Source organism: Athene noctua, chromosome 1, assembly GCF_965140245.1.
Source record: "Athene noctua chromosome 1, bAthNoc1.hap1.1, whole genome shotgun sequence".
Classification (NCBI taxonomy): domain Eukaryota; kingdom Metazoa; phylum Chordata; class Aves; order Strigiformes; family Strigidae; genus Athene; species Athene noctua.
In genome coordinates, this window is record NC_134037.1 from 109,386,105 (window position 1) to 109,398,768 (window position 12,664).

General features: G+C 41.9%; 1 protein-coding gene across 1 annotated transcript; it reads right to left on the minus strand.

Annotated features, from left to right (window-relative positions):
• Window positions 1-449: 449 nt before the first annotated feature.
• On the minus strand, window positions 450-10,409 carry SDE2 (SDE2 telomere maintenance homolog). Its single transcript, XM_074897315.1, has 7 exons — window positions 10,275-10,409; window positions 9,417-9,534; window positions 7,207-7,318; window positions 6,511-6,680; window positions 5,640-5,751; window positions 4,586-4,994; window positions 450-1,679 (listed from the first exon to the last, which is right to left on the minus strand). Exons 1-7 carry the CDS (start codon window positions 10,386-10,388, stop codon window positions 1,464-1,466), a joined length of 1,251 nt encoding a protein of 416 aa, XP_074753416.1. The 5' UTR covers window positions 10,389-10,409; the 3' UTR covers window positions 450-1,463.
• Between the last annotated feature and the right edge of the window lie 2,255 nt (window positions 10,410-12,664).

A 12,664-nucleotide genomic window follows, 5' to 3' on the forward strand; every position in this document is an offset into this window, starting at 1 on the left:
CGGCCCCCACAGCAGGGTTAGGGGGACGGACAGACTGACGGACACAACCTGGGGGCCAGCGAGCCTTCAGTATTGTTTTGTAACAGAGCGTGCCTGGGAAGGTTGCACTGGTGAGGGAAGGAGAAACTGCCAGGTTAAGCAGCATTTTGGAGCAGCTGCACCAACAGGACTGATTTAACAGCTTGCCTGTAGAGTTTGTCAAGAATAAATCCTTGCGCTTTAACACCCCCTCTCAATCCAGAACTTCCAAGCATAAACAAAACAGCTTCTGAGGAGAGAGGTCATAAGATTGCAAAGCTGACTGAAATATCAAACTCCTCTCATGTCAGAAACATTCAATACTACACACGTGAACTGATTCCCCAGCATTTGAAGCCCATTTCCTACCAGTATTGCAATTCAAAACTTTATGAGCCAACTTTAAAACAGATAAACAAATGGTATGATGTCAGGAGAGATCATTTTTAATTTTTCAAGCGTCTCTACAAGAAAATCTGACAAGCAGGTCATAAACAACATTCTCCAACATATGGTGGTAAAAACTGAAATCTGAGGCACTGAACGAAACACTTTTCAAAAGCGTCTCAAACCAGAGAAGTGGCAGCTGCACCCACAGTCATGTGAACATGCGGCCCATCCAGAAGGGGCCCTCACCACCTCGCAGGGTAACTCCCAGCACCGAGATTACAGATGCTGCTCGAGGATAGTTTAAGTCCTTGGGAGACTCTGCCATTGTTTTTACCATAGGGAGAGAATTAAAAAACACCCCAAATCTCCCATTCAGCTTCAGATGATCACTCAGCAGACAGCAAGTGTACTTTGTTCCTTTTAATTTCTTAAGGAGGCGATTCTCTCTTCCCTCACTCAGCTACTTTTCCAGAGCAAAGTAAATACCCTTATTTAACTTCCTCTAAAATAGATAAACACATTAATAATTTATATCATACTGATACCTGACATCCCACAAACTCACAGAACAGTGTATTAATTTATACTGACCACATCCATATAAAAATGTTCTTTTTATTTAAAGAAACTTCAGCTTTTAAGCCTGGATCATAAGTTCAATGTTTCTCATTTGACAACTACCTGTGCTAGCTGGAATACACAATAAAGGAGATTCAATACAAAGCTAAGAAAGGACTGCTGGATTTCTTAAGCAATGACAGTGTCATACAAACATTTTCCAGAAAACAGTTTATTCTACTTGTTGCATTAAGACCTGTTATAACCATTTTTAAAGCTTATCAAAAGATAGTAGTTTCACTCCTTAAATACTGAACATACTGAATGCATAACTAATTTGCTATCTAGCAACTTACTCTGTGTTACGTTTATTGATCTTCATTACAAATAGAAACAAACTATCCAGGAATGTCAAAGAGTTATATATGGCAGTACAGAATGACAACAGAATAAGAAAATTTTAAAAGCAAATGGATACAAAATAATTTTCTGTTAAATCACTTTTTTTTCCCTTTAGATGGCTTGGCAAATAAGGCAGGATCAATCTGGTCTCTAGACAGACCTCTCACTGAAAAAAGCCTTGCTGCTCTTTCCTTTAAAGTGCCTCCACATTTCAGTCCTAAAGACATCAATTGCATCTTCAGTTTGTCTAAACCCAGGGCTTCCATTTCAGCAGCAGAGTTGAATGCCAGTAGGTCTATTGGTTCCACCTCCTGCAAAGAGAAAAACACCCCATCAGACTATTATTACTATTTTCTTCCTGATTGCAGGGGGAGGAACAAGTATAGATAGTCCTAATTATTTAATAAAGTTGAGCAGTGTCTCAATATTTATTAAGCTGCATAGTTTCATTATTAGCGGTACTTATGCTACCCAGAAAAAGTATTACTACATCATGTGCAAGCAAATTGAAGGTAGCTAGCAGCCTAACTGTAAAACATGCAAATCTTAGTAAAGAGAGGACACCCAAGAGTGAGGTGAATGCTCAGGTGAGCTTTGTACCCAGTGTCCAACTGTGCTGCTACAATTCTACTCCTCGCAGTGCCTCTGCTAGTTAAAGGCTCCCTCTAACATGTCCGGACAAGCTGCAGATGTGCTTAGAATGGCAGTGTACCCAGCCTCCAAATCAGCAGCACTGGTCATTTTAAAGGACAGAAACACTGCTGAACTTTTAAAATTATTCCACTAGAATTAATACACTCTACTTGCAATAGAGGAATGACAAAAAACGTAAAATAAAAGGCAGTATTTAATCTGATTCCCCTGGAGACAAAATAGTTGACGTGGCTTCTATCTCCAGGAAAAGTTAAACTGAAAAACTTCCCAAGAAAACTGAATTAAAACCAGCATCCCACCATCTCACCTAGCAGTTCAGCAGCTGAACCTTGGCTTCCAAGAGGCATGGCAAAGCTAACAGCTTTTTTTAGCCCAATTTAAAATATAACCAATAAGCCCCCAGCAGTAGCAGGAAGGAGGATGAATAGTGACTTGTAATGCAGTTACACTATAATTACAGAAAAAGATATAAAAGTACCCTCTTTTTAGTAAGATTAACCAAAAAGCAAGTTCTGAAGCTCACATCTCATCCTGCCACAAGAAAATGGATTAAAATTTCATTTTAAGAGGAAATTAGTGTATTTGCAGAATAATCAAGGGTGAAAAGGACTGTCCAGTCCAAGCCCCAGGCCTCATCCATGAAAGAACATGGAAAAAGACTGGATAATTCAAATGCTGGAATTTACTAACACACTAAAACTAAACATTAACACACTGAAAAGGACACCAAAAAAATAAGCTCATTTTGTTCAGTACTTAAAAGCACATTAGTCTTATGGTACGTATCACGGAGTTACCCCATTACGTATGTTATGGAGTATTCCCAGCCGTGGGAATGAGACCACTCTGTTATGAACTCAGCAAAAACAATTAATGCTAGCAGAATTAGAACCTTTGTCCTGCTAAGCATACAAAAAGACTGGTTACCTCATTAGTCTCATCCTACTTTTAAAAAAATTCATCAAGGACTATTATAAAAATATTTCCACCTGCAATAACAATCTGCCACAGCATTGGTGGAGTTTCCTGTTCTAGGAATAGGCAGTCTCACAAATACTGAACAAAAGGTAAACAGTGAAGAATGGTAAACATCCTGTTTAAAATTTGCCAGCTCTAATAGTACAGTAGATGACACAGTTCTAATTTATCACATTACATCCTTGGTCTTTTTTCTACTTAACTGTATTAAACTTCTACTTATCAGAATTCAGTCACTGGCAGTGGCAGCTGATGGTAAACTTTCTTCTGCTCAAGCTGAAAAAAAGGCAGAAGACCCAAGCAACTCCCTAGCCTGAAAAAAACCCACATTTTGTTTTATTGCTAAAATAACCCTAGATTCATTACCCCTGAACTTTAATAGCAATATTATGCAAGGAGCAATGCAGCACAAGTATTGGCACCTTTTACTGCCAGATATAAGTTGGGCTTTCATCAATTCAGTGGGAAGAGCTACATTCTCTCTTGGCTGGAAGACTGATCCGAAGCCTTTTTAGCAGAAGAATCCCAGCCATCCTCCTGTCAGTCACCAGAGAAGGAAGCGCACGGTCAGCTTCCAACCCAGACTGTGGCAGAGATAATGGGACGGCAACACTAGAGACCTGCTTCCACCACGGATATACCAGACAATCAATTTTACAGCCACTCTTCCACCATCCTTTGCAGTTCAGAGGAAGCCCACCATTTACACTAATCCTGTCTCTCTAGTGAAGGAGCTGCTGCTTTCAGACTTTCGATAGTCAATGAAAAGTTGAAGCTTGCACCAGACTTCTAGGGTTCTCTAGGAACTAGATGCAGGTCTTTATAATAAAAACTAAGTAAGACTCATCAGCTGATTGGTTATGAGGGGTATCTCTTTGGACAACTTCTAATTTAAACACTGAGGTAAGTGACAAACATTAAGGTCAAATTATGTTAAAAATAAGATAGTCAAATTGGACAATGTCTGTAACGTGTCAAAAAGTATTGATAAGAGTCTTTCATCCTACAGAAGTAGTTTATTTTCCTTTTTCCCTCCTCAGTGAAGAATTTTGGATCCAGAGTGTATCTATTTATGTAGGAGAAAAAAAAAAAAAAATAGAGAGAAACATGGATCTCAGGAAAGACGATACTAGACAGCCAAGGGCAACCACATCCTAGCAGAAACTCTAGACTATTAAAATCTTAATCTTAGAAAGTTCTTCCTTGACCCATTCTACTCTGCATCACTCAGGACAGCACTACCATACCACAATTCAACTTTCTCCATGGAGACACTGTCAACCAAGAGCCTTCTTTGGCTGCAGTTTCCATTAACTTGCTACATTCCATTTTCATAAGTTGTATGATGCATCTTCAGCTAAGCTGTTTCTCCTTTTAACCTTAGGAAGTTTTGTGCTCTAAATCAAACTCTGTAGATTCTATTAGTTTCTCTGGGAGACTAATTCAAGCATGTACATCTAATGCATTGAAGTCATAAGATGAAAATCCCCTCCCATTTTTTTTTTTTATCCACAAAGGGAAGAGCGATTGAGGAAAAGCAGCTGAATAGAGAGACATACCACATTTTGTACTGCTTCATACTTACTGTGCTCTGTAACTGGTTCATTTCCTGTGCCTTAGAAGAAACATTTTCCTGCTTCTCTTCTTTCAGAGCCTGGGTTACTTCATTCTTTTCTTGGGCCTCATCCATCAAGGGCTTTGTAATTTTACTGCTTTCTTCAGCTGGGATTTCAGTCTGCCCACCTGTGTGTGTCTCTCCTTGCAGATCTCTTCCAGTACCTTCTGGCTGCTCCAGTGGTTTTTCAGTTGCACTGGTAGCTGGACTATCCTCTACTGAATCCAGAGAGCTGCTAGAACATTCGTTTGCGTTTCCAGCATTTTCATTATATCTGCTGCCTGACGGACAACTTCCATCAGATGTGTGAGGGGAGTCATCTTCACTGTCATCCTCACAATCTGAACTGTCAGGATCATCCAATCCTTCCAATCCCAGCCTGGCATAAGGAGTATATTAGAACTTAATATTCATCTATTTTCCACTTTTTTTTTTTTAAATAATTTTTTTTATTGTCACACTTTCTTTCCAAAACTCACTTCAGAGAGGTGCAGTAAACTACTCTAGCAGCTATTGAGGATAGTTTGGTAAATGGAAGAGCTGCTAATATTGAACAGGATCCAACATCCCCGCAAAACAGGTTATTTTTTTTACAGCATTACCAATACAGAAACATGTGCTACCTATTGCTACTCCAACCACCAGTGGAATCAGTAAAGCTTCTCTTTCATGTTACATTAAGTGAAAAATGGCAGGAATTTTTTTTTTTTTTAATGTTAATTGTAAATTTACTTCATTAGTGAAAAAAAGGACAATGAAAGGTAATAGAATATACCCAGATTAGGGGGTAGGGGTGGGGAAGTGCCCATTTTTGCAAATAAAGTTTGTGTACTCCAGCTGGGACAGAATTATATTAACACAGCAACATCTACTTTCAGTTCTCTGACTGAATCAGTTCAATTTAATTTTACCATTTAAGTTTGCATCTCAGATAAGATGTTGCTTACTTATATGCACCTAATTTTTCATCCTGTTCTGGGCTTAATACTTGAGTATCAAGTACTAAGAGAGTCATAATGCTTACCAAAAACATCTTCTTTTTCGAGATTTTGCTCCATTCTTTCCAGATTCACCTGGACGCTTCCGGCTATTGCCACTTTCTGCTGACACTATTCTGCTTGAAGTGGCCTGCAATCCTTCAAAAGTCAGTTAAAAGTGTACATCATGAGTACACAATTCATGTACATTGTAAATTCTACTGATCTTTTGATTTTAGATGCAATTTAAAACACCAGCTGAAAATAAACACTATAAGTTCTCATTTCTGTAGACTCAAAACTTCAAAATAAACTCTGTAGCAACAAAAGCTTTCCCACACTGCTTTACCAGGGCACAGAGTCAATTAAAATCAGATTCCTGAACTGAAATCTAGGTTCTACTGCCTATGCAGCCTCAAGTTTCACTATCACACTGCAAGCAAGGGACCAATCTGTGAGTAAAGTAACTACAAAGAACAGTAAGTGAAACAAGGTATTATGTAGTTGGGTTCAATTTCTAGTATATACATATATAATATATATAATATATAATATATATAAAATAAGACCTGTTTATATTTTATTATTCCACTGAAAATGATTATGTGATTCTTAGCTGAACTAGCGACACTACCTGCAAAGAATTTTGTTTTTATTATGAGATGACACTGTAGCACAAGAAGATGAAGCATCTGTGTGAAGTATCCATGTTAAGCTGTTCAATGCAAGTTGAGAGAAGCAGTACCCAAAAAGGAAAAATGAATGCCAACAAATTTTACTGGAACTTAAAATGTCATTCCGTTGAAAGAGTTATTGACAGTACTTTTTGGGTTTTAATTTTCATATTGGAATGAGGCTATAGGGGCTTTTAATTTGCTTTGTTTTTTCAGGAGAGAAAGTGAGGTTAAACTGCAATACCTTTAAGGACTGAATCTTCTAGTCGCTCAGCCATTTCATGACACTGCTGCTGATAGTCCGGATTTGTGAAAAAGTGCTTTGGCTCTGCAAGTTTCCGCTGCAGCCTTTCCAAGCGCCTTTGCTCTTTCTCTGCTTCCCGTTCTGCTTGCTGCTTCACCCATTCAGCCATCCTGCAAACAGAACCATGAAAATGAGAGCGTTTCCAACACTTAATGTAATATCAGTTTGTTGCTTTGCAACTACTGAATGCTTCTACCACCTGCTAGGATGGGAGACAATGGAAAAAGATGACTAACAGCTCCCAGGGGAATTACTGAAGGAATATAAAGAGATTCTGCTACAGAGAAGAGTGTAAAGTTCATTTTGGAAGCCAAAACCAGCAGTTAGGTCACATACCACCAATATCACGGTCTTGCAGCTTCAGAGAAAAGAACTGTGAGAATTCCAGATGAGAAATCTAAGAGGTGCAGAACAGTCTCTCAGGAGCAGGCTGCAGTACAATCACCTCTATTTTGCAATAATAAGAGTCAAAAGAACCCGGTTGGCTTCCAGGCCATCTATGCTTAAGGTTTCACTTTTGCTCTTTTTAGTATTAAAAAATTTCATTGCTACAACAGTCTGCCATTGGACCTCTTTTAACAGTGAGCTACATGGTCAGTTTATTCTGTAATTCTAACTTCTAAGAAAATGCCTTACGCTTTTTCATGATTGACATCTCGAAGTCTCCTTCCACTGAGATCTCGGCAAGCCTCTCTATTTGTTGTCTTTTCAATCTGAGCACCAAGTGCTCGCAGCATAGATCCAAACCCTGACAAAAAAGTAACCAAGAATTAGCTAAACGGGAAATGGAGCTAGCACACAACAAAATAATTATGGAAAAAGAATACAGTGAATTCAACACTTTCCCTCAAAGCAAATGAAATAACAGCTAACCTGAGAGTTGCAATGAGTTGGAGAAGTGTCAGTGGGTGAAATGCTGAAAGACTAAGTGAAAAAAAAGTATGCAGCATTTACCACTCATCTTGGGTTTGTGCTCCTGATATCACACCAGATAGACCTGTGCAGGACTTCTAACATGAAAGCCCATTTCTGGACTCCAGCAGCACAACAGTCTGAGACCTTTTCCAACTCAACATAACATTTTTGGATCCCTTCTAATTTAGCCAGGATATACCTCCCTCTTAGGCCTCTTTAGCCCCCACCAAACTCAAATCCCCTTTTAAAAGTCTAACAAAAAATACAGTAACGTTTTTAGGAGATAGTCTTAGCCACTTCATCAAGATGATCATGATATACAATGTTATGCTGGAGAGCCCCCCCAGAATAGATTTCTGTACACTCCTCAGCCACTAACTACTCATAGGCAAGGCTGCCCATTTCCCTCAATCAGTCCTACCTTACGTTGTCTCCAGCTCAAGAAAGACAGTCATTTAACTATCTCAAAGAAACACAATGTGGATTAATACTAAAATAATCCTTCAAGCATTTTGAAAGTGCCAAGCAGTTTTTTAACTAAGAGCTTAACAAATCTATACTTTTCAGTGCCCCAAAAGTATACAAACAGCAACCAATCCATACAGCCTACTGTATCATGAAGCAGAAAAAGTATTGTGTTCAGCTAATAAAACCAATTGCTGCCACTAGAGAGGAGAACTTTTGTAGCTCATGAAACATGTTATCAAATTCCACATTCTGAAGAATGCAGACCTAGCTGCTACACCTAGCCAGTTATGTTTCCAGAAATCAATAGCAATGCTTTCACTAAGGTCACAGGTGCTGAGTTAGGTCTGGTAATAAAATGCTCAGTTCTCTAAGCCAGCATAATGTGTATTCCCTTGAGATCATACAGGAAATCTCAATAGTTCTGACCCGTGTTTGTTTGCCTGTTTTTACCAAACTTTTAAGTTATGAAGTCAAAACAAAAGGAACACTTTAGAAAGCAGGCAAAACTGTTAAAGAACAATTGTTAAAGACCCCTATGTAACACAGACTGACAGAATGTGTATCCTGTGTCATCCCTGGATAACTGAAGCTGATGGACAATAGGTGAGGAAGAAACATCCTATACTAAGAACATCTACCATATGCACCACTTTTAAGGCACTTAAAGAAACCACAATAGCTCATAAGCTATAGCAACAATACTTATTTCCAGTTCTTTCTAAAACTATGAACAAGGCAAAGTAAACTGAGCTGCAGCCTGATGCAAGGCTGCACAGTTATTCAGCATTTTAACTCAATAGCTGGAAAATTCTGAGAACTGGAAAAGCAAACTCCAATTAAACTCAAATACTCTGCTAAACTTGCTCCACCCATCATGTTCCATTTTAGGGAATGTCCACACTGTCAGTGGCTACATCATTTTGTATGATTACTACATATATTCTGTAACACAGTTTATCAGCATAATGAGTTTGTCTTAGATTGAATTCTTTAGTTCTCAGCTACTGGGATCTTGGCATTTAAATATTTTTTTTTTCAAATAAGAGAAGACAAAATCAATTAGGTCATATAACATACTTGAATCACAAACTATTTGTACCTGGCATATTTGTCTAAGTGACCACAAATGAAACTTAGGAGAGTAAGAAGCCAGGTGCTTTTAAACAATTTCAACCCTAAAGTCCCTTTGATGCATGTTACAGATTTCTACTGACAGAGCTGAGCTGACCGGTGACATGATGAGGAGCTATGCCAGCCAAGCCATTAGCTGAACTGCAGCTTCCCACATCACTTCTCAGCTTTGCACAGGGACTTTGGTTTCATCTCAGAGACACTGTATCAGTCGTTCATATTACAAGAGATCTGCTAAGATATTAGGACTGCTTCTATCGGTATAAACTACAGTATAACGTAAGTTTTTTAACCGAAGAACCCAATCAGTAACAAGCAGTTAAGCAACAAACCTCCTTTTCCACCACAGAGTCTTGGTTCCAGACTATAAACAGCTCCATTCTGCAATGCATCTTCATCATTAACCAGTCGCCCATTACATTTCACATACAAGCTTTCTTCAGGAATATTCTAAAAGACAGCAAAATTGAGACACAGATCGATTGAAAACTGAAACACTCTGACAAAAGTAAATTATTAGGGAGTAATGTTTCCTTCCTTCCTTCCTACAGGAACAGAGGGGAAGCAAAAATAAGAGCGTCTTAAAAGCATAAAGAGTCTCTACGGTACTTGTTTTAATTCCTGTTTATCGAAGAATTAAACACAGACTAAGTCAGCTTGTAAACATGAATAGGAAAAAGCCGAGTTAAATGTTCAAAGATTCTGAACTGTATATAGAATTACATAAAAGCAAACAAACCCCACATTTTCTAGACCATAAAGAATGTAGGATTGAGATCTTTCTTGTAAATATAAAATATATACAAGAGACCCCAGGGCTCTCTTACAGGCAACCCTCCTGCTCAGCTAGGCGACCGCAAGGAGACGAAGCGTGCCCACAGCCGCGACGTGCGACAGCCCATCAGCGGCCCCTCCACGGCGGCGAGGTCGGAGAGGCAGGCCTGCCTGCCGGCTAGCGGGCAGGGGGCGAGCGCAGACACGCAGCCTGCTCGCCGCCGCCGCCGCCGCCGCCGCCGCCGCCGCCACCACCACCACCACCACCACCACCACCACCACCACCACCACCACCACCACCACCACCACCACCGGGAGCCCGGCGCCGGCACCCCCGCCCCCTCCCGAGGCCTGCAGGGAGACCGCCGCCGCCTCCCCACAACCGCCACCCGCTCCCCCTCCCACCCTCCACTCACCAGCTCCCGAGCGCGATCGCGGAGGAGGTCGCGCACCGAGCCGCCACCGCCGGGAGGCAGCGGCCACAGCCGCGCCCGGGGAGCCAACGGGTCCCGCAGCAGCAGCAGCGCCATGGCACCCGCCAACAACGGCCGCCGCGCCTGCGCCTGGGAACGCGGCGACGCGCCCTCACGTGACGGAACGAGCGGGGCGGGGCGGGGCGGAGCGAGAGCGGCCTGGCGCGAGCTGATAACGGCGGGCCGCAGGGCGGGGGGCATCTGCCGGGGCCGCCAGTCCTCTCCGCCCCCCTCCATCCCCCTCCGCCCGCTCTCCGCCTCCCCCAGCCCCGCTCGGCGGCTCTCGGCCCTCGTGCGGGGCTCCCTGAGGCTTGGCGGTGCGTGCGAGGGTCTCTCCCCCGCGGGTGGCTTGACGGGGCTGCTCATCGCTGTTAATTGTTTTTCCTTAATTGGAGTTTTAAAGGATTTCCTAGTTGGTGCGTTTCTGTGGTTTTTGAGTGCTGGAGGTTCAAACTGGACATAAGGCAACCTGTATTTCTGGTATTTTTGAGTCAGCCTGACGCTTCAGTCCTTGTAGGGACTTGATTTATCTTTTTTTTTTTTTTTTTTTTAACACACATAAGGTTAAATGACAATCTAGGTATATTTAGTGGTCAGTCTTTGAGAATGGAAACACGGGAGTGTGGCACCCTTGCCTGGGAGGGAATGGATCTGCTCATACCATCCCAAGTTTTACACAGGGTGTCCTGGTATCTTGCTTTAGGAAAAGACCCTGAGCACTGTGTCTTGAGTGTGCTGCTCAGAGAAATGTCCCTGTCTCCCAGCATAAGTGATACCAGAAGCCATCCTTGGAAAGCAGTTTCTGTCCTTTACCTTTTTTACGTGAGACAGCCCTATTGTAATTCAGACCGATATGTGCAGCCTACCAGGTTGTAAAGGCTTTTTACAACCTGTCACATCGACTCTCTGAGCATATAGCAGCAGGCAAAATGGACCATGGCTCTAAACATGCTCATCTGCTCTGTGGTTTTAGTAGTGGTGGCAGCAGCATAAGAATGGAAATACTCATACCACCTCAGGCGGGTGGGAAGGGGCAGTGCTGCCGTTGCAAAGTGCTCCAAGTGTAATGGAAATGTGCAGCTGTTAATTGTCCGATCAAATATGGTGCAAATTTCACATGAGGACTTGCAGGATGATGGACTGTCCCTGTGGCTTGTTCTGCTACATGCGTTTTAGAATATGGATGTGGAGAGGCCCCAAACTCTAATATTTGGGCTAGATTGGGTTACGTAGTCACATAAAATGTTTTTTAATCAGAGTGAAAGTTGAGCTGGAGCAGGAGGCCACACTCAGCTCTTTATGACGCGGGGTAATCACCTGTAAGCAGGAGTCTGAAGAACTGGTTAGAAGAAAATGCACAGCTCTACCTCTCCAGGAAAGGACACATACAAAGGTATGATGATGATCCAGACAGTGTTGCTTCTGCATTCTTTGGTGGCTTCAAATCTTCTCCATGTCTTCAACATAACTATCCAGCTAGAGGATACATGAAGGTAGGTGACTGCCAGCTGTCTCTGGTGGGAACCATTGCCAACACTGGCAAAGACATGGTTGGGCTGCCCTGAGATCTGCAGTGCAATACACCTTTTACCTTATTTCCAAATAATGAAGATTTCCAATTTTGTTTAGTAGCAGCATGGGGAAGGAAGGTTGCCCATGACATAATCTGCCCACTTCAGCCCTGCCCCCTCCTCAGGGGTGCTCCCCTGCCAGGGTGGCACCTGGCACCCTGAAACCCCACTGGTAGCAAGCGAGATAGACCCCTATGTCTTGAGAATCGATGCCGTTTCAAAAATATGGGGTTTGTGTCTGAGCTGCTTGGCCATTACAGAAAGTTCAGTGCTGTGGATGTCCCACCCTTTTTGCTTGTGGAAGAGCCATGCTGCTTAGCTGGGCCTGTGTGAGCATGGCTCTTGTACCTGGCTGTCATCAGTTGTTGTGTCAAGAAAGGAGGAAACTGGAAGACAAAGAGGCAGAAAAGCGATGTGACCCAGAAGTGAGGACATCACATGCAAACATAAACAAGTTAGTAATTATTTCATTAAGGAGATCTCCCCATGGGCTTGTCTTGGCCAACTCACAAATCAAACTTTGCTTACCCTTTCTTACGCTATATTAATTTTAGCAAAAATGTTTTTGCAGAGCATTTTGACCCAGTCTAGAAAATCCCTCGCTGTCTTTCTATCACAAGTTGATATTTCTGAATTATGTGTCATGTTGCCATAGTGCGACCATTCAAACCTAATGTCTGTGTAGCCTGGAGAAGATGTGGTTATTTTGTGCTGGATTGGGCCCAAATTCAGTCAACATTATATTTTAAGTCATGTGGTACT